The 23,287-nt window shown below is 46.2% G+C and overlaps 1 protein-coding gene across 3 annotated transcripts in view; it reads right to left on the bottom strand.

Moving 5' to 3' along the window:
- Window positions 1-23,287, bottom strand: part of LCP2 (lymphocyte cytosolic protein 2) — a 537,761-nt gene that overhangs the window by 91,680 nt on the left and 422,794 nt on the right. For all 3 annotated transcript variants that reach the window (XM_068277396.1, XM_068277395.1, XM_068277394.1), the window contains exons 13-15: window positions 18,674-18,751; window positions 13,500-13,515; window positions 1,092-1,104 (exon numbers count right to left, since the gene is read on the bottom strand). In XM_068277396.1, coding sequence (XP_068133497.1) covers window positions 1,092-1,104; window positions 13,500-13,515; window positions 18,674-18,751 — 107 coding nt within the window. The remainder of the gene's footprint in view (window positions 1-1,091; window positions 1,105-13,499; window positions 13,516-18,673; window positions 18,752-23,287) is intronic.

Raw genomic sequence — 23,287 nt, 5'->3', positions numbered from 1 at the left:
TGAAATAAATTTGATAACAGTAAAAAAGAGATATGAATTTTAAAGCATACACCTGTACTTAACAGCAATTACCAAACTATTCCTATCTCCATTGAAAAAAATGCTAATCGATAGTGTTCCTTTAAGTCACTTGCCCATAATGAGCATGCTGATCAGACACAAAGGTCTCAATTCACTAAGCATTGCCACATCCAGTAATGCTGAAAACAGATGATGTTACCAAACACCTTCCCAAATTCCAATGCAATAAACCTATTACCGCACAGAAAATAAGAATTTCTGACTAGTGAGGTAAATTACCGACTTGTGCGGTAATTGCCTCAAGAAATGTGAAGAAATTGCAATTCACTAAGATTTATGCATTCGGTAGTATTATTAAGTAGCCTCTGTCTTATTTAGCTAGCAGTATTAGGCAGCCCTCTCCCTTCCTTCCCACAGCAGACTAAACACAGAGATACATGTCACTCGCCTGTGTTATTTCCAGTTGCCCTGTATAGTGCTGGAGTTTAGAATCAAACTTTTTCTTGCCTAGGACATAGCTGGTCAGTGGAGTTCTGAAAAAGTTAGCTATTTACTTTTCATAGGCCTGTGAAGATTATTTAAAGTTAGGTTGGGCATTATGGTGGACAGATACTGAAACCAGCCTGAGTGGCCTTGTTTATGTTTATTTTGTGTTTGTCAGGAAGGGGGGGGGGGGGTGCGAATATTGTAGAATCTAGTTAAATTTCATGCTGATGGTGGACACTTTCAGAAGACTGTCATGCATTTTTATTGTGCTAGAAAGCTCATCCAAGACCGCTTAAGAACCAAGATACGTTAGGTTCAGTCTACACAAGATTTATTAGTTACAGTTCGCTCTTGGCCTTATCTAGTGCCTCTATCCCTTCATTTTTCAAAGTTGTCCACTCAGAAAGAAGGGGGACTCCAAATACTTTTTCTTTTCATTGCTGTACATGTTTTTGCCTCAACTATGTTTACTGTTTATGAACTCTGTATATGTTTGTATCTCACAAGGCCATTAAAGATGATGGAAATATATAAACCATTATTAAGAAATAAATATACACACACATAAACGGATTTGCACATACCATGTTCTTCATCCTACAATGAAAGAAGAAATAAATAATTGTAAAATGACATCAGTATATCAAACAATTATTATACTGTAGTTTTAGAAATTACAAATAGTAGTTACAGCACATTCTAATTTACTAAAGGTTGCTGCTGCCAGGTAGCAAAAGTTTGCAACCCCTTCTTAGGTCACGTAACACTAAAGTGAGCGGTAGTGAAAAGGTAACAATTTAGTAGGTGTGCAAATACAGTCAAATCATTTTTACAATGTCACTAAGTTTACATAAATAGAAAAATTTTAAATTCCACCTTCTTCACTATTGGTGGAGAGGATGGCCAAATAGAGCATTTATGCTTATTTATGTTACTTGCTTCTTCAAGGCTGTTCAAGTACTGTTTTATGCACAAATAATATTCTTATTAAAATGTAAAATGATTATTACTCTAACTAATGAGGCTGCAATATACATTTTGGACCTTTGGTTTAGTCCTATATATTTGCCATAGCTAGTTATACTAGTTAGTAAAATGTTAATTGATGACCATTATGAAAACAATGGCATATCAATTCAAAGCATATTTTGAATGAGATCCAAGACCTTGAAAAGTGGTTGGACAACTTACAAAATAATTTGCACAAACACCACATTTTTCTTTTTTATTATCCAAAGCTGATTGTCACATGATCTGTGTCCAACTTTTCAAAACAATTGTGACTGCCGTACAGTATGGCTGTTATGACAGACATGTCTAACACCATGGGCGTCGCTAGCCGTATTTTAGGGGGGGCTGTGCCCCAACATGTCCTAGGGTGCCCCCAATCTATTTACTGGAGTGCCCCGCAGTCTCCCCGGCCGCAGCTGCCTCCCCCGCACTGGCCACTGCTGTCAGCATCAAACCTCGATCAGCCGGCGACCACTAGTGCGGGTGCTAGGACCTAGCGGACACCGCACTGATATGCGGAAGTGACATCACTTCCGCATATACAGCATGATGGGTCCTTGCGTCCGCTCTAACTGGTCGCTGGCTGATACTGAGGTCTGATGCTACTCCTGGCTGTCAGGTGAGGGGGGCGCCTGTCACTACCTAACCTGGGGGGCGCCTGTCACTCACTACCTAACCTGGGGCCCCTGTCACTCACTACCTAACCTGAGGGTCCCTGTCACTCACTACCTAACCTGGGGGTCCCTGTCACTCACTACCTAACCTGGGGGTCCCATTCACTCACTACCTAACCTGGGGGCACCTGTCACTCTCTACCTAACCTGGGGGTCCCTGTCACTCTCTACCTAACCTGGGGGTCCCTGTCACTCACTACCTAACCTGGGGGTCCCTGTCACTACCTAACCTGGGGGGCACCTGTCACTCACTACCTAACCTGGGGGTCCCTGTCACTCAATACTTAACCTGGGGGCACCTGTCACTCACTACCTAACCTGGGGGACCCTGTCACTCACTACCTGACCTGGGGGGCGCCTGTCACTCACTACCTCACCTGGGGGTCCCTGTCACTCACTACCTAACCTTTGGGGTGCCTTTCACTCACTACATAAGCTGGGGGTCCCTGTCACTCACTACCTAACCTTTGGGGTGCCTGTCGCTCACTACTTAACCTGGGGGTCCCTGTCACTCAATACCTAACCTGGGGGTCCGTGTCACTCACTACCTAACCTGGGGGCACCTGTCACTCACTACCTAACCTGGGTGGGGGGCGCCTGTCACTCACTACCTAACCTGGGGTCCCTGTCATTTACTACCTAACCTGGGGGTCCCTGTCACTCACTACCTAACCTAGGGCCCCTGTCACTCACTACCTAACCTGGGGGTCCCTGTCACTCACTACCTAACCTGGGGGTCCCTGTCACTCACTACCTAACCTGGGGGTCCCTGTCACTCACTACCTAACCTGGGGGGGCGCCTGTCACTCACTACCTAACCTGGGGTCCCTGTCACTCACTACCTAACCTGGGGTCCCTGTCACTCACTACCTAACCTGGGGGTCCCTGTCACTCACTACCTAACCTGGGGCCCCTGTCACTCACTACCTAACCTGGGGGCACCTGTCACTCACTACCTAACCTGGGGGTCCCTGTCACTCACTACCTAACCTGGGGGTCCCTGTCACTACCTAACCTGGGGGGCACCTGTCACTCACTACCTAACCTGGGGGGCCCTGTCACTCAATACCTAACCTGGGGGAACCTGTCACTCACTACCTAACCTGGGGGTCCCTGTCACTCACTACCTAACCTGGGGGGCGCCTGTCACTCACTACCTAACCTGGGGGTGCCTTTCACTCACTACCTAACCTTTGGGGTGCCTTTCACTCACTACATAACCTGGGGGTCCCTGTCACTACCTAACCTTTGGGGTGCCTGTCACTCACTACTTAACCTGGGTGTCCCTGTCACTCAATACCTAACCTGGGGGTCTGTGTCACTCACTACCTAACCTGGGGGCACCTGTCACTCACTACCTAACCTGGGGGTCCCTGTCACTCACTACCTAACCTGGGGGGCGCCTGTCACTCACTACCTAACCTGGGGGTCCCTGTCACTCACTACCTAACCTGGGGGTCCCTGTCACTCACTACCTTACTGGATCCACTGCCCTGCACCCACCACCATCCACGCCTCTTCTCACATGGTATGTGCACCATTAACTGCAGCTTTCATCAATGTTGTACTTTTATTAACTACCTAAACTATCCAGGCCAATCCAGCCACAGCATCACCACCAGCCCGGCCACAGCATCACTGCCAGGCCTTTCAGCCCACACATCATCCCCAATCCAGACAAAAACAGTATTGCCAGGCACAGCAGCCAGTAGAGGAGAATTCAGAAGCCAGGTGAGAGGTGTCTACCCAGTGGCGTACCTAGGGCATTTGACACCCAGTGCTGGTTATTATAAGACACCCCTCCCCCCCACCACTACCACCCCTCCACCTCCCAACTCCCCCCCCCCCCCCCCCCCAGCATTTCACCAGAAAATAATCGTGAAGTGGGCAGCATTTCACCAGAAAATAATCGTAAAGTAGGCAGCATTTTACCAGAAAATAATCGTAAAGTGGGCAGCATTTCACCAGAAAACAATCATAAAATGGGCAGCATTTCACCAGAAAATAATCGTAAAGTAGGCAGCATTTCACCATAAAATAATCGTAAAGAGAGCAGCATTTCACCAGAAATCGTAAAGTGAGCAGCATTTCACCAGCAAATAATCGTTATGTGGGCAGCATTCACCAGAAAATAATCGCTATGTGGTGAGCATTCACAAGAAAATAATCGCTATGTGCGCAGCATTCACCAGAAAATAATCGTTATGTGCACAGCATTCACCAGAAAATAATCGTTATGTGGGCAGCATTCACCAGAAAATAATTGTTATGTGCGCAGCATTCACCATAAAATAATCGTTATGTGCGCAGCATTCACCATAAAATAATCGCTATGTGCGCAGCATTCACCAGAAAATAATCGTTATGTGTGCAACATTCACCATAAAATAATTGCTATGTGCGCAGCATTCACCAGAAAATAATCGTTGTGTGCGCAGCATTCACCATAAAATAATCGCTATGTGCGCAGCATTCACCAGAAAATAATCGCTATGTGCGCAGCATTCACCAGAAAATAATCGCTATGTGTGCAGCATTCACCAGAAAATAATCGCTATTTGCGCAGCATTCACTAAAAAATAATCGCTATGTGCGCAGCATTCATCAGAAAATAATCGCTATGTGCGCAGCATTCACCAGAAAGTAATCGCTATGTGCACAGCATTCACCTGAAAATAATCGTTATGCAGGGAGCATTCGCCAAAAAATAATCGCTATGTGCGCAGCATTCACCAGAAAATAAACGTTATGTGCGCAGCATTCACCAGAAAATAATCATTATGCAGAGAGCATTCACCAGAAAATAAGCGCTATGTGCGCAGCATTCACCAGAAAATAATCATTATGTGCGCAGTATTCACAAGAACATAATCGTTCTGTGCGCAGCATTCACCAGAAAATAATCATTATGCAGGGAGCATTCACCAGAAAATAATCGCTATGTGCGCAGCATTCACCAGAAAATCGTTATGGCGCAGCATTCACCAGAAAATAACCGTTATGCAGGGAGCATTCACCAGAAAATAATCCTGTAAAAAAAAAAACACTCACCTGGCCGGCCTCTGACGCGCAGCTCCCCGACGATCCTCCAGCGACGATCCTCCTGCAGCCAGTGTAAATCTCCCGCACTGACAGGCAGAGTGCAGGGCTACGGGAAGATGGCGCCCGAAGCCCTGTACTGGAGACACAAATAGTCTCCAGTGCAGGGCTTCGGCAGCCATCTTCCCGTAGCCCTGCTCTGCCTCCGGGAGGCAGTCCCCGCAGTGGGCTGCAGGGATTTCAACACCTGGGGGGTTCCGGGCGGGCAGCGGGGAAGAGAGGCAGAAGGAGGGGACTCAGGTGAGAGAGGGGGGGATTTATCCCCCCTCCCTGCTGCTGTCCCGCGCCCCTCCTTCTAGCACTGCTCTTACCCTTCCATGGGGGGGTCGTGCTGACACCCCATGAGTGTCAGTCACCCGGGGCGCCACACCCCCCTGCGTCCAATGGTAGGGACGCCACTGTGTCTACCATATTAAGGGGGCATTCTGCCTATTTATGTGAAATGCTGTCTATTTATGTGCCTCATGACTGCTGAATTTGTCTTGTTGGGGGCCTCATGATTGCTGAATTTGTTTTGTTGGGGGCCTCACGATTGCTGAATTTGTCATGTTGGGGGCCTCATGATTGCTGAATTTTTTTTGTTGGGGGCCTCATGATTGCTGAATTTGTCTCGATAGGGGCCTCATGATTGCTGAATTTGTCTTGTTGGGGGTCACATGATTGCTAACTGCGAGACTATTGGAAAAGCTGAATCATCATCATATGAGACAATAGCATTACGGTAAACCTACCTTTTTAGCTTTTTAAAACAGAAAATAAAACTGGGAGGTTCTAAAAAAAAAAAATGAATACATTTTTCTGGAGTAGGATGGATAAAATTGTTTATCTTCACAATTTATTTTCAACTTGGATTTTCCATTATGATCCTGTATAAGTTAAAACGTTTGTACAGTATTTAGTTTAAATTGTTGTTGCCACTTTGCGATAGATAAGTGAATTTTTGGTTGCAGTTTGGGCACTTGGCCTCCAAAAGGTTCGCCACCACTGTCCTAATCTAATGTCCCACCATTGCTAAGTTCATGTAAATTTGTCTCCACCTGTGACCACACCCACATTCTGGTCCATGGACACACCCATTTTTCGGCTAAGCCCTTTGAACAGACCCTTAGGGCTCTTTTCCACTACGAAATGCGATCGTGATTGCGATCCCAATCGCAATCACGTTTTAATTTCCACCATGCGATTGCGCTACTATACTCATTACAGTATATATAGTATAGTATAGTATAGATTGCACTTTGACCAAAATTGCATCGCAATCGCATTAATGGAAATTGCTGCTGCAGTTTCCATTAGTTTAATGTACCTTGCGCTCAGAATCAAATCGCAAATCGCAGGGTAGTGGAAAAAGGCCTTATGCTGATTTCTTAACCAGTTCAGGTTTTGAAACGTCACCCATGTTGCTATTAATAGAAAAGTAATTTTTTCATTATATATGCAAATATATATTATGAAAAACAATGGCAAATCGAATTGAATCCCGATCGGACATGTCGGATTTAATCAGATCGTAAATAGAATCATAATCGAATCGCGCAAAGAATCGTATCGTGTAGATGGGGCTTTAAGGTTTAAAAGGTTGAACTTAATAGATAAATGTATTTTCTTTTTAAACCAGATAACTATGGGACCATGTAAGAAATCTGGACTAAGCAGTACATTTAGCTAAAAATATAGCTTGACTGTCTCCTATGCTTAAAGAGACTCTAAAGCGAGAATAAATCTCGCTTCAGAGCTCATAGTTAGCAGGGGCACGTGTGCCCCTGCTAAACCGCCGCTATAGCGCCGCTAAACGGGGGTCCCTTCACCCCCAAACCCCCCACTGCGACACTTGGTCGCAGACTTGGTAGCTCCTGGAGGCAGGGCTAACGGCTGCAGCCCTGCCTCCAGTCGCGTCTATCAGCGGCGCATCGCCGCCTCTCCCCCGCCCCTCTCAGTGAAGGAAGACTGAGAGGGGCGGGGGAGAGGCGGAGATACGCGCTGACAGACGCGCATGGGGCAGGGCTGCGGCGGTTAGCCCTGCCCCAACCAGGAAGCGCTCCCCCGCTGAAACGAGGGGATTTGAGGGTGAAGGGACCCCCGTTAAGCCGCGGGATAGCGCGTGCCCCTGCTATCTATGAGGTCTGAAGTGAGATTTATTCTCGCTTCAGACTCTCTTTAAGATTAGATGTTGACATATGCTCTGTCAGCAGCTGAAAATATTACTATTTAATATTTATATAGTGCTGACATAATAGCACTGTAGAAAATATATACAATAGTCTTGTCCCTTTACTGTGCCTCAGAGGGGCTCACAATCTAATCCTTGCCATAGTCATATGTCCATCAGGGAACCCCCCTCCCATCTCTAGAGCACCTGCACCACTCCAGACTGCAATCTAGAGCAACCAGGATTGCAAGAGATTCCTCTCACCCTGGCAACCAGAATCAGAATCAGAAAAACTTTATTTCGCCAAGCATGACTGGGTCATACCCGGAATTGTTATTGGCACAATACATACATCAGGTTTAGAGAGAAGATAGAGACCTAGATAGAGACATAGATAGATAGCAGCGAGCCATATGGGCAATGGATTAGCATGAGTTAGCATTACATTTCGTTGCATTCCACTATACATTGCTCTGTACATTGCATTGCACTATACGTCGTATTGCATTGCCCTATGCATCCCAAGCATCACAGTCCCCAGTGTGACACCGAGATGTCTGGCATTTAGTCTTGTGGGCTAGTGGGTTGGTGCAGTTGACTGATCTGCCATGGCACAGAACGCCCCGCAGCTCATCGGGGCTTGCATTGATGGAAGTATGTGGAGGGAGTTAAGGAGGCTGACCGCGGAGGGGAAGAAAGAGTTCAGATGTCTCGTGGTCTTTGTGGAGATGGCCCGAAGCCTCCGGCCCAATGGCAGCAGGCTGAAGTAGCGGTGGCCTGGGTGAGAAGGATCATTTGCAATCCTCAGAGCACTGGATTTCAGTCTGTTGTTGTGTAGCAGGTCAAGAGAGGGGAGGGGGCAGCCAACGATCCTCTCCGCTGACCTAATGACCCTCTGAAGTTTGTCCTTGTCACTGGCGGTGGCCCCAGCATACCAGACCAAGATGGAGGAGCAGAGGATTGACTCAATGGTGGCGGTGTAGAAGTTGGATAGGATTTCTTGAGTCATGCCAAACTTTCTCAGCTGGCGGAGGAAGAAGAGTCTTTGCTGGGCTTTCCGTTGGGTGGCAGTGATGTTGGGCATCCAGCTGAGATCACTGGAGATCATAGTTCCCAGAAGCCGGGCGCATGGCACCCTGGCTACCTCGGTGCCGTCAATATAAATAGGGGGCGGAGGGGGAGCAGACTTCCTGAAGTCAATGATTAGCTCCACGTTTTTTGCAGTGTTAAGCACCAGCCTGTTCTCCTTGCTCCAGTTGCAAATACTCTCCACCTGTTGGCGGTACTCGTCGGCGAACTTGATGACCTTTACAGAGTCGGCCTCCAATCTGCAGTTGTTTGTGTAGAGGGAGAACGACTTGTTACTTGGCGACTTGGGACCACTACTTTAACCTCTTGACGACCAGCTAACGCCGATTGGCGTAAACTGGTCGTCTGCGGGTTTCCATGGAGACGGCCGCTCGTTCGAGCGGCCTTTCCATGTCCGTTCACGGAGGGTGTCTCCGTGACAGCCGGAGAGCCGCCGATCGCGGCTCGCCGGCAAAATGTAAACACGCGGGGAAGAAAGAAATCCCAGCTGTTTACATCATACGGCAGCGCCGTAAGGCAGATCGGCGATCCCCGGCCTCTGATTGGCCGGGGATCGCCGGCATCTGATAGGCAGACGCCTATCCTTCAATGCGCAGGATGGAAGGTAGGGAGGGAGAGGGAGGGAGCACAGAAAACGCTGCGGAGGGGGGCTTTGAAGAGCCCCCCCCCGCAAAGCGCAGCAAGCCAGCGGCGATCAGACCCCCCCAGCAGGACATCCCCCTAGTAGGGAAAAAAGGGGGTAAGTCTGATCGCCCTGGCATAATCCTGATCTGTGCTGCGGGCTGGAGAGCCCACGCAGCACAGATCAGGCAAACCACACCTGGTCGTCAAGTGGTTAATGTACTCCCACTGGGGCGCCGCTTCAGAGCTATCTCCACCACCACCGCCAGACACAGAAACTTTCTTTCCCCAAGCTGTCCTGGCCCTCAACTCTGCCTCTCGCCTCGCCTTCCCACTATGAGCAATGCAACTATCTATCCACACTGCACCGCGTATTATGTACTATAATGTACTGTAAACTGTATGTCACATTTAAGTGTATTATTATTTTTATTATTATTATTATCTGTTCTCCATGTGTACCTATTCAATGTATGTCTTTGTCCATGAAGTTTCTTGCAGATCTGTACTGCCAACAACAATTCATTGTACGATGCTGTACTTGGCGAATAAAATCTATTCTGATTTTTATATTCTAGGGCCAATTTTATGGTGAAGCCAATTATTTTATCTGTATGTTTTTGGGATGTGGGAGGAAACCAGAATTCCAAGAGGAAACCAAGGCAGACATGAGAAGAACATGCAGATAGTGTCTAGACTGAAATACAAACAGGGGACCCAGAGCTGCAAGGCAAGAGTGCTATTCACTACACCAATTTGTAACATCCAACGTTTTACCCAGTCTCACAAATATGCATTAATGTTAGTGAATCATGAGATAAGAGTGAATCTAAAACATTCTGAAAAAAAAGCCTTTATATGAGCCTAAATAATGAGTTTTAACAATTCATCAGGCCCAAGCAGAAATACCACTGCCCACTTACAGAGACTTGAAAAACAATATGACCACTGGCAGCAACTTGCACCATATTTTGATTACATTCTGTGACCGAATTTTAACCAGGACTAAGTCAGCATTCTGATTCTGATTCTGGTGAGAGCACCTTGATCACTCATGACGATAATGACACTGTGACTGTAGACCTACCTGGCCCTCAGAAACTGTTTCCATGCTGTATCTCTTGTTCTGGCTAAACAGCCACTATTCTTTGTGAGGGTGAAGCTGCTACTGTGTGCTGCTTCCTCTTTATAGCATTTTAATCATCAAAGTTTCTTCGGGAAATAGAGTGTGGGAAGAGGTATGTCCGGTTCTCTCATGAAGCAAGGTGAAACATTTGCATCAGGCGCAGAGATTTCAGGGGCAGCATTTTTGTACTGTGTGTACCTTCCTGAGGAGGAATGGAGTGGCTGAGGGTGAACAGTTTGTTTGTCACAGACTCACAGCCAGCCAGTGTGCTATTGTGCTGAGCTGCAGCATGTCATGGGAGAACATTACATGGGGCAAAATATGAGTAAATTGTCAGGTTCAAAATTGGGGGTGTATCCTCACAAGTTTGCTTGTGGCAACAAAAAGTCTAGAACCAGCCCTAGAGGTAAGCATGGAAATTATCATGAGACTGGGGTATGAGGGTGTCTTGGTGTCAAGTATAGGTGCCTTTCGTCTTTCCTCTACTGCCAGGGTGGCACACATTGCAGTCTAATAGTTTGAAGAATTATAAGCTTTCCTATAAACTTTTATTATTTATCTGACCTCCACATACACAATTTTTATGCAGCCTTTTCTATAACTATAGCATAAGACTGTGCGCTTTAAGGTCCGTACACACGCTGGACTGCAGGCAACGACGGGTCCGTCGTCACCTCCCGCTGGGTGGGCGTTCCAGCGACAGTCCGGCGTGTGTACAGTCTGTCTGCGGACTGATACGGCTGTTTCTGAGCGAACCGCCCGGCCTTTTTGAAGGCCTAGGGACAAAAAGCTCATCCACCAAGCTTTTATATTACCCTCTGATGTATTTATACATGTTAATTATATCCCCTCTAAGGCGCCTTTTCTCTAGACAAAATAAACCCAGTTTATCTAACCTTTCTTGGTAAGTGAGACCTTCCATCCTTCGTATCAGTTTTGTTGCCCATCTCTGCACCTGCTCTAAAACTGCAATATCTTTCCTGTAATGTGGTGCCCAAAACTGAATTCCATATTCCAGATGTGGACTTACTAGAGAGTTAAACAAGGGCAATATTATGCTAGCATCTCGAGTTTTTATTTCCCTTTTAATGCATCCCAAAATTTTATTAGCTTTAGCTGCAGCGGCTTGGCATTGAATACGATTATTTAACTTGTTGTCGATGAGTACTCCTAAGTCCTTCTCCAAGTTTGATGTCCCCATCTGTATCTCGTTTACTTTGTGTGGTGCTAGACCATTTGTATGACCAAAATGCGTGACTTTACATTTTTCAACATTTAATTTCATCTGCCATTTATGGGCCCATATAGCCATCCTATCCAGATCCTGTTGCAATATGTCCCTATCTTTCTGAGAGTTGATGATTCTGCACAATTGTGTATCATCTGCAAAAATAGCAACATTGCTTACTCCATCTACTAGATCATGAATAAATAAATTAACAGCACTGGACCCAGTACAGACCCCTGTGGGACCCCACTGCTAACAGTCACCCATTTTGAATATGCCCCATTGACCACAATTCTTTGTTTTCTGCCCATTAGCCAGTTCCATATCCATGCACACAGATTCTTCCCCAGTCCTTGCATCCTCAACTTTTGCACCAGACTTTTGTGGGGAACAGTGTCGAATGCCTTTGCAAAGTCCAAGTATATCACATCTACAGCATTCCCAATATCCACATTAGCGTTCACTACCTCATAAAAGCTGAGCATGTTAGTCAAACAGGACCTGCCTTTAGTAAACCCATGCTTATGCTGAGAAATACGATTATTTTCTACTATGAAGTCTTGTATAGTATCTCTAAAGTTAGGCACAAACGGGAGGGTTAAGGTTAGGCACCACATGGGGGGAGGGTCTTAAGGGGGCCACTAACGGTTGAATGTCTAGCGAAAAATCGTTCGAGCGATCAGAAATTCTTATCGGAAGTGATCCACCATCAACGAACCAATCTTTGCTTTCTATCTATCACAACCAACAAGAAATCCAAATTTTGTTTAGACGAAAATCCAATCAGACGACTGTTTTTATAATCATTCATAATCCATTGTGCCCATCAACAGAGATTATTTACAACCAATCCGATCAGAATTTCTTATCGCTCTAACGATTTTTCGCTAGAAATTGGACCGTTAGTGGCCACTCTTAGTAACCTCTCAAATAGTTTGCATACAACTGATGTTAAATGAGTCATCAGGCAGTATTAAAGAAAATAAGTGCTACTTACCGGGGGCTTCCTCCAGCCCCAAGCTCCCAGCACGTCCCTCGCCGCAGCTCTCCCCGCAGCCGTTCACCGCAGCTCCGTCCTGGTCCCCGGCTATGACGTCAGGGCGACCTCCAGGTCGGCCTGTACTGCGCCTGCGCGATCGGTGCTGTCAATCACCGCCACGTGGGCCAGAGTGGACCGCGCAGGCACAGTAGTTCTGCACCTGCGCAATCCACTCCGGCCCACGTGGCGGTGATTGACAGCACCGATCGCGCAGGCGCAGTACAGGCCGACCTGGAGGTCGCCCTGACGTCATAGCCGGGGACCAGGACGGAGCTGCGGTGAACGGCTGCGGGGAGAGCTGCGGTGAGGGACGTGCTGGGAGCTTGGGGCTGGAGGAAGCCCCCGGTAAGTAGCACTTATTTTCTTTAATACTGCCTGATGACTCATTTAAGCTTGCAGGTCTATAATTTCTATAAACTTTAAAGGTCTTACTTTAAAGTTGCTATTACATTTCCTGCATTCATTTTAAATGTATAATCATGTGGTATGCTAAAATTAACAAACAATACTATATTTATAATATTGTAGGCTCTCTGCTTTAAGAAGTTAGGGGGCATTTAAAGAACTCTTAATTTGTAATGAGTACTTTCTTGGGACACATGAAAATGGAAAAACTGGCTTGACCAAATTGAGGTGCCATTTGGGTAGGGCTATTAGGAGCGAAAGGGTTAATATATTATGCAGCTCCATCATTCCTTTACATGTTTCTGTGTATGGCTATCCTCATTAATTTAGGGAGGAATATACAACAATGTTGTTGTCTTTTTGTTTTTTTTGCTTACTTCTCATTTAAAAGATTACAGCATAGAAAAATGTGAAATCTTGAAAAAGTATTCTACTTGCTATTTCTAACATTTTCAGCTTGCAAATAAGGTGGAGCAAATAACTAATGATGCCATTAGGCCACATTTAAATCAGCTGCTGCTAATTAATGAAGATAAAAAAAACTTGCTTACCATATCAGTGTGTGACCTGCAAAGTAGAAAAACATTGTTAGAAGACTTTAGCATACTAAAACATTCTATATTTTTAGATAATAAAAATTATGACACTTGAAATCAGCCATTTATATCTATGAAAAAGTCATAGTAAAGGCTTTTGATACTGTTCCCCACAATAGAAGCTGAGAATACAGAAAGTAGAAGAAAATGTCTGTATATGAATAGAGAACAAGTCAACCACTAGCCAGGTTTGCAGCAGTATATCTACCCCCCACCTTTCCCCCCTTTCTATGCGGTGCACCCAGGGCCGGATTTGTACTTTCCAGTGCCCTAGGCCTGCTGTCACCAAGGCCCCCCCCTCCCCCCCCCCAAAAAAAAATTGTCCAACTCTCTGACTAGCGATTATTGGTTTGAATGGAGTCATCTCAGTTGTGCTGCTCTGCCCCCCATTCAACAAATAATTCCTGTAATTTGCGCTCCTGCCCGAATGTGCACAGCAGCCGATAGTGCTCTGGGCATGCATACTTGAGAAATGACGCAGATGTATGACCGGTACTTGTCAAGAATGCATAACACTGTACCTGCCATGGGCAGGAGCGAGAAATTACAGGGAGCGCGAGTGGACAGAGCATGCTCTGCTTCTTTGTCCTCTGTGCGACTGGCTGCAGTCAGACCAACAAACAGGTGGCAGGGCAGTGCAATGGAGAGAAGCCCATACAAAACAGAGAACAGGTAAGTAGCAAACATCCTATCAAGACCCACTTTGGATGTTCTGTTGTAATTATAGTGGACCTGAACTCAGAACTTCCTCTCTGCTCTAAAAGATACGCAACAACACAACCTTTCAATAAAAACATTTTTGTTACAGCTGATACAAATCCTGCAATAAATCTGCAGTGTGTCTACTTCCTGCTTTTATGGAAGCAGACATATTTTTAACATCCTGTGCTTTCAAATGAGCTTAGCTGTTGTGGCAGTCAGGTGACACTCACAGTGTAGAGATCAAATTACAACTTGTGACACAGAGGAAGGGGAATTAGACAGCCTCTCGAAATACATACATGGTACATATCTCTGTTTTCCTTCTGTCCTGTGCAAGAGTTCAGCTCCACTTTAAAGCATCTGAATGACATTTATTTATATTTGCTGAAAAATCTATACTCTTTTGAATGCTGAATGTACATATGGTGGTGTGCTCTAACATATTGACAGTATACGAGAACAAAGTCTGAAGAAGGCTTATTTACATTGCCTTTAAAATGTTTTTAGGGTAAATGATGCATGTAGCATCATGTTTTTTTAATGATGTGGGGACTTAAAATCCCTCTCTCTCTCAGATGGGTAATCCGAGTTTGCTCGGATGGTGCTATTCAGATTTTAAAAAATATCCGAATTGCTATTCAAAGTTCGGATAGTGGAAAAAGTTCAGATTATCTGGGTAGTTTGGATACCCAAATATTGGATGAGCACCACTGCTCAGGTGTCATTTAAAATGACAGTTTAGCAATGAAAGGGAAGAAAACAGCATTTTTTATCCTGCAGTCTCAGGTAGGAGCTGGAGGACAGAAAATGAGTCAGGAAAGAGTTAACTAAGGAAGAGAAGCGACCACTGCTACTAGGGGAAAAAAAGAAAAACACAGTCATAAATTAGGATTAGGTAAATTAACAACTGCTGGGGTCAGATTCAAAGCTGTAAAAGAGGTGAAGAACCACTGATGTCTGGGAATGCCTGCATTAAAACTCAGCGTAACTTAGTTCCATCTGCTTTGTAATGTAAATCTCTGGTATTTCTCACATCGATCTGTAAGTCTATCATACAAAGGAATGAATTATCAGGTGACCATTATGATTGATCCTGATTGTTTTAGCACATCAGGAAGTGAGAGAGAGAGATGCAGGGATTGTGGAACTCTGGAATTCAGCTATTAGTGCAGAGCAGGGCGCTGGATGGCTGCGCTGCGGGACCAGAAGAGATGATTTACTTTGACATATGACCTCTTCTCTCTCCAAGTCATGCCGCCCTTCTTATCTTATCTAATTTTATCGCCCTAGGCCATGGCCTTTCTGGCCTTTCCAGAAATCCGGCCCTGGGTGCACCCGCAGTGGTTACCGTCCAAATTTGCCCACATTTACTGCCAGAAGTGACATCTTGGTGGATACTTCAGATATGAAGCCTATTAACCTCCTTAGCGGTAACCCCGTGTGTGACACGGGGTAAGCCGCCGGAGGGTGCCGCTCAGGCCCTGCTGGGCCGATTTGCTTAATTTTTTTTTTGCTGGACGCAGCTAGCACTTTGCTAGCTGCGCCAGCACCCCGATCGCCGCCGCCGCGCGCCCGATCGCCGCTATCCGGTGCGGCGCGCGGCCCCCCCCCCCCCAGACCCCGAGCGCTGCCTGGCCAATCAGTGCCAGGCAGCGCCGAGGGGTGGATCGGGTCTCCCAATGACGTCCCGACGTCGCTGACGTCGGTGACGTCATCCCGCCCCGTCGCCATGGCGACGGGGGAAGCCCTCCAGGAAATCCCGTTCTTTGAACGGGATTTCCTGATCGCCTATCGCCGGAGGCGATCGGCGGGGCTGGGGGGATGCCGCTGAGCAGCGGCTATCATGTAGCGAGCCCTCGGCTCGCTACATGATAAAAAAAAAAAAAAATTAAAAAAAACCGTTGCGCTTCCCCCTGGCGGTATTTTTCATACCGCCAAGGGGGTTAATTTTGAGGGGCTTTTCCTTACAGAGGCATTTCTGCAGGACATCATAGAGCAGAACAATCTATATGTGGAGCAATTTGCAGCAGCAAATCCCACTTCTTTATTGGCCAGAAGGTGTACCCCTACAAACATTCCTCAGCTCAAAGTTTTCTTGGGCCTCACTTTCAGAATAGAACTTACAAAAAAACCCTAAGGGCTCGTTTCCACTAGGAGCGCATAGCCGCATCGAACCGCAGGTGTGCTGAAACACATGCACTGCAATGGAAGAGTTTCCACTGCGTGTATGTGGTGCGCACGGCCGCAGTCGCCTGCAGCCACGTCCCATCTCCTCAAATTTACTCCAAAATTACTCCAAAATTACACAGTAAGGGCCAGTTTCCACTACAAAGTGATGCGAATGCGGCTACCTAGCCGCATCGCATCACTTCCGCCGCCGGCCGCATCACTTCCGCATCTCCCGATACGGAAGTGATGCGGCCGACGGCGGAAGTGATGCGATACGGCTAGGTAGCCGCATTTGCATCACTTTGTAGTGGAAACTGGCCCTTACTATGTAATTTTGGAGTAATTTTGGAAGTGATGCGGCCTTCGGCGGAAGTGATGCGATGCGGCTAGGTAGCCGCATTCGCATCACTTTGTAGTGAAAACTGGCCTTTACTGTGTAATTTTTTTTTCTAAAAGAGTGTGACTAAAATAATGCATTGCCTGCCCATCTACATCTAAAAAAGGCCACCGAGGAAAAGGGTCACAGAGATAGCCACTAGCAGAATATCTGTAAAATTACCCATATGCTACTAGTAAATTCCAATATTTTGCTATGACCTAACCTAATCTATCCCTAACATCAGCCTAACACTAACCGATTCCCCCTGGTGCTGCCTAACCCTAAAACTACACTGGCAGTGCCTAACACCCCTCCCACGCCACCTAACCCTAAGGATCCCCGATACTACCTAACCCTTAAAGCCCTGGTGATGCCCAAGCTTACCCCCCCCCCCCCATGCGTAACACTGGTGCCTAACACTAAAGACCCCGCTTTACTACCTAACCCTATCCACTGATAAAAACAGCTGACATTTGCTCCTGCTATTTGTAGCTGCATTTAGCTTACCGGGTGGCCTTGGCACAGGGGTGTAGCAATAGCCATAGCAGCTATAGCAACTGCTATGGAGTTCTGGAGAAGAGGGGGCCCAGATGGCACTTGATATGTTCACTATTAACTTTGCTTTGTTGCTCCACCCTCTGACTCTGTCTCAGTGCTCAAGAACTATACACAGTGTGCATTGCATGAGAATGAAAATTGACCAATCAATTCATAGGGTAGGGGCAGGTGACTTTGCTCAAGAGTGCCTAGATATGATGGTCCCATGAAAATTTTACTATGGAGCCCCATAATGTCTAGCTGCGCCACTGCCCTGGTACCATTTTATTGGGCTCCTGCAGCTCCAAAATGACCGCAAATAGCCCCTAATCGTGACTATTAACATTGCTGCCTTTGGCAGCATTGATTTTAACAGGGCACTTCCTGCTTTGATCTGACCTCCGTCCCCCCTGTAAAAAGAAGAATGTCCCTCTGGTGTTGCAAAATTCAAGAAGTATACAGAAACCACCGATGGGGATACATACAGCAAATACACAATGACGGTGATTCTAACCGCCAAAACTAAAAATATTTTAACTTTAAAAGCTGGCCATACTGTTTAAACTTCCTGCCGGGCTAGAAGAAGTGAGGCATGCCGGACCTGGAGACCAGAGCGCAGACAGAGCAGCGGTGACCGGGGGACTGGAGTCGCGCCGGCGGAGCAGGTAATGTATGCGGGCGGGCGGGGCAGCAGCAGCACCACCACCACAACAGATTGTGAACGGTTTCAGGCTGAAATCGGTTCACAATCTGTTTGCAGTAAAGGTAGCCATACAATCCCTCTCTGATCAGATTCGATCAGAGAGGGATCTATCTGTTGGTCGAATCTGATGGCAAATCGACCAGTGTATGGCCACCTTTAGTCCCCCTAAACTGAGAAGGATATGGAGGATGCCATATTCATTTCCTTTTAAACAATATCAGTTGCCTGGAATCCTGCTGATCCCCTGCCTCAAATACTTTTAGCCATAGACCCTTAACAAGCATGCAGATCAGATGTTTCTGACAGAAGTCTGACTAGATTAGCCACATGCTTGCTTCAGGTGTGTAATTCAGACACTTCTGCAGACAAATAAATCAGCAGGATGCCAGGCATCTGGTTAAAAAAAAATCAATATGGCAGCCTCCATATCCCTCTCAGTTCAGGTGTCCTTTAAGATGCTCCATATGATCTTGTACTGTATATCTTTCTTGTTTATATGATTTGTATTGCTGTGGTGTGTCATAAGATTCTAATTTAACTCGCCGTTGCCTCTAGTGTAAATGTTGAGTATTTCTGAGAGAACAAGTACAAGCAAGAAAGTAACACTTTTTTTTAAGGAACTATGAAATTGTTTCCTACCTTGAAAAACTTGGTTTTCCCAAAGAAGGCTGACCTGGCAAAGGAGGTTTCCTAAGATGGTCTGGTTTTGATGGTGGCCTAAAAACAATATTATTATTATTATTATAGCAGCAGCAATATTTTAGTGGTTTAATCTCTTAAGCCTCGTCTACACTGTACAATTTTCCATCAGATATGCGAATATCTCTTCAACATCAACGTTTCATTATATATCTTGGACACATAATTATATAACATAGGGTGTTCTGAATACAGCATTTATGAAATAGACAGTAATCTTACAACCTGTGTTTGTTTCTTTTGGTTGTTTTTGCTTTAAATCTTACATTTGCCCTAGACTTCCATCAGGTTCAGGTGTCATCCTGTTTCATGGTTTAAAGAAAAGGAAATAATATCTGATACCTGGGTGGCCTTTCTTTATACACCTCATAGAACCAAAACAGTAGAATTAAAGAAAGAAAAAAAAGGGAAAAGAGAAAAAAGAATAATAGAAAAGAAAAAAAATATACAAAAAAAAAGAAAAACATATAATAACCGAACCCAACAACATTCTATCCGATGCATCAGTACCATAAAAATTATTTTAGCGGATCAAGTGTAACCCTCATTATGTAAATGACATATAAGTGTCCATGGGTAAATCATTTCACCTCTGTCTGTGGGTTATTCTTTTATTATGTCTTGGTATTGATCTGTGGTCTGATACAGGATCCAAGGCATCCATGTTAATTTATACTTGTCTAGTTTATCTTTCCCTGATAATATGGTTTCCTCTGCCTCCTGGAGTCTGTCAATATATTGGAACCATTTTTTAGTAGTGGGGACTGAACTCGATCTCCAATAAACAGGTATCAGGCCCTTTGCAGCATTTAGCATATGTGGTATAATTGAAGCCCTATATTTCTTTGAGGATATGGGGGCAAGATGAAGTAGAAACTGCCAAGGATTCCACTCTAGCTCCAACCCGGAGGCCTCTTCAATAATCTCCCCAACCTTCTTCCAGAAAGGAATGAGAACTGGATACTCCCAGAATATGTGGAGAATCGTCCCCCTTCCTCCACACCCCCTACAGCAATCCGACTCCTTGTGTATTGTATATTCTAGAGAGGAATACTGGAGTTCTGTACCAGCGTGTCAGTAATTTATGGAGATGGCCCAAACGGTTCGCCGGTGGACGGTTCCCGGCAAACTTCCGTGGTTCGCGAACTTTTACCGACGTTTGATTCGCCCCCATAGTGCATCATTAGGGTCAACTTTGACCCTCTACATCACAGTCAGCAGGCACATTGTAGCCAATCAGGCTACACTCCCTGCTGGAGCCACTCCCCCCCTTATAAAAAGCAGGCAGCTTCAGGCATTGGACTCACTCGTGTGCCTGCAGTAATTAGAGAAGGGAGAGCTGCTGCATAGAGAACTATAGGGAAAGCTTAGTTAGGCTCTTGTAGGCTTGTTACCTTGCTCCTTGCTGATTCTTATTGCTAAAAAGCACCCCTCAACAGCTCTTTTGAGAGCTAATCTTGTTCTTGTGATCTATTTTTTTTGTGTGTGTGTGTGTGGCCCACTTCCATTATATACAGCCCTGTCAGTCAGTCGCAGCTGGCCTTTGGTGTAATTCCTACTGTGCCACTGCCAGGCCCAACACATTTAGTGACTACCTGTGTGTGTGACAGGCAGCTGCAGATTTGTAATCCCATCCCAATCACTGCACCTGTTCTCTGTTCAGTGCACCTACCTACCTACCTACCTACGTGAGCACACGCATTGTTAATACCACCAGTCATTGCACCTGTTCACGGCGGTACCTGTGTGTGTGACAGGTGCACATTTGTAATACCCATCACTGCATATACCTACCTGCTGTGTTCAGTGCACCCACCTACCTACGTGAGTGCACGCAGTGTGATATTTAATACCAACAGTCACTGTGCCTGTTCACGGTACGTGTGTGTGACAGGTGCACATTTGTAATACCCATCACTGTATATACCTACCTGTTGTGTTCAGTGCATCCACCTACCCACGTGAGCGCACGCAGTGTGATATTTAATACCACCAGTCACTGTACCTGTTCACGGTACACGTGTGTGACAGGTGCACATTTGTAATACCCATCACTGCATATACCTGCCGGTTGTGTTCAGTGCACCCACCTACCTACGTGAGCACATGCAGTGTGATATTTAATACCACCAGTCACTGTACCTGTTCACGGTACGTGTGTGTGACAAGTGCACATTTGTAATACCCATCACTGCATATACCTACCTGTTGTGTTCAGTGCACCCACCTACCTATGTGAGTGCATGCAGTGTGATATACCACTCCGTGCATATCTGTTAACTGCACCTGTGTGACTGTCACTGTCCTGCTACCTCCTCTCCTCCTGCTACATCCTCTTCACTGTCTTCATTCTCCTCCTCCTCCTTGGCTGGTGCCGCGATCTCCTGTTTGACTGCACATTGTATTAGTCAACTCAGTGCATACCTTTCACTTCATCCCCCCCGATATGGACAAAACAGACAAAACAGGTAGAGGAAGAGGTAGAGGCAGACCCAGAGGAAGGCCACCCGGCAGGTCTGTGCAAGGTCGTGCTGATGTGATTTCTTGCGGCCCTGGCCCAAAGTACAGTGCTCAGAAGAAGGCACGTCCCATCAACTCCCGAGATTGTCAGGACGTGGTTGACTATTTAACATAGAACACCTCATCTTCTGCACCCACCAGCGCTACTACAAGCACCACATCCGCTGCATTTGACACTTCGCACGAGTTATTTGGAGGGGAAATCACTGATGCACAGCCATTATTGTTACAACAAGATGAAGGCGCTAAGCAAGTTACACCACCTCATATGTCTGAGCTAGGTGATACTATGGATGTAACGTGTGAGGAGGATGATGATGAAGTACCTGCTGTGCAGTTTATAAGGTGTCTGAGGCAAGCGAAGCTGGGTAGGATGATTATGATGATTATGATGATACTGATGCCACGTGGGTTCCCAATAGAGGAGATGAACAGGGGGACAGTTCAGAAGGGGAGTCAGAGAGGAGTAGGAGGATACGAGTTCCTGAAAGAAACAGGGGTAGCTCATCTTCAGAAACAGCTGGTGGCAGTGTCCGGCGCCATGTATCTCCACCTATGGACAGACAGCCAACATGCCCTTCAACGTCAGCTGCTGATGCCACCATAGTGCCATCACCCCAGGGGGGCTCAGCAGTTTGGAAATGTTTTAATGTGTCTGCCTCAGATCAGAGAAATGCCATCTGTTCTCTCTGCCTCCAAAAATTGAGCCATGGAAAGGCCAACACTCACGTAGGGACAACTGCAGAAAAGGCACAAACTGCAATGGGAAGAGCACCTGAGCAAAAGCAAAACACAAACAAAAAGCCACCCCATTTCTCCTCTTCCTCCTTCAGGTGCAGCATCTTTAACGACTTTCTCCCTTGCACCTTCACAGCCACCCTCCTCCACTCCGCCTCTGACCTTTAGCGGTTCCTGCTCCTCTACCCACAGCAGCCAGGTGTCTGTGAAGGAAATCTTTGAGTGGAAGAAGCCAATTTCTGCCAGTCAACCCCTTGCCTGGCGTCTGACAGCTGGCTTGGCGGAACTGTTAGCTCGCCAGCTGTTACCATACCAGCTGGTGGACTCTGAGGCCTTCCGTAAATTTGTGGCCATTGGAACATTGCAGTGGAAGATACCAGGCCGCAATTATTTCTCTAAAAAGGCGATACCCAAACTGTACCATGAAGTTGAGAGGCAAGTGGTATCATCTCTGGCACACAACGTTGGGTCAAGGGTCCATCTGACCATGGATTCCTGGTCTACCAAGCACAGTCAGGGCAGGTACATTACTTACACAGCCCATTGGGTCAACCTGTTGACCAATGGCAAACAGGGAGTACGTGGCTGTGCAGCGAACCAACTTGTGACACCTCCACGGCTTGCAGGCAGGCCTCCTGCCACCTCCTCTCCTCCTGCTACATCCTCTTCACTGTCGTCGTCCTCCTCCTCCTTGGCTGAGTGGCAGCTCAACTCTACTGGTGCTGCAATCTCCTCTCCAGCTACACAGCCCCAGCTCCCCAGGGCCTATGCTGCATGCCAGGTACGACAGTGTCATGCCATCTTAGACATGTCTTGCCTCAAAGCGGAAAGTCACACTGGAGCAGCTCTCCTGGCTGCCCTTAACAAACAGGTGGATCAGTGGCTGACTGCGCACAGCTGGAGATCGGCAACGTGGTGTGTGACAATGGCAGCAATCTCATTTCCGCTTTGAATTTGGGAAAGCTGACACATGTACCCTGCATGGCACATCTGCTAAATCTAGTCATTAAAAGATTTGTGTAGACCAGATAATGTATCAAATGTGCAGGTTCAAGAACATTTGGGAAATAGTGATCACAACATGATAACGTTTGATCTGGTGACTGATAGGCCGTGGGACAGCGGGACCACTAAAACTATGAATTTTAGAAAAGCAAAGTTCAATCAACTCAGGCAGGCACTAAGTTTGGTGAACTGGGATAATGTACTGCAAGGGGAGGACACTGAAGAAAAATGGCAAGCTTTTAAACTTACTCTCAATCAATATTGTAGTATGTATATCCCATATGGAAACAA

Source organism: Hyperolius riggenbachi, chromosome 3, assembly GCF_040937935.1.
Source record: "Hyperolius riggenbachi isolate aHypRig1 chromosome 3, aHypRig1.pri, whole genome shotgun sequence".
Classification (NCBI taxonomy): domain Eukaryota; kingdom Metazoa; phylum Chordata; class Amphibia; order Anura; family Hyperoliidae; genus Hyperolius; species Hyperolius riggenbachi.
The sequence above is the reverse complement of the archived record's forward strand: the minus strand, read 5'-3'. Positions and strand labels throughout refer to the sequence as shown.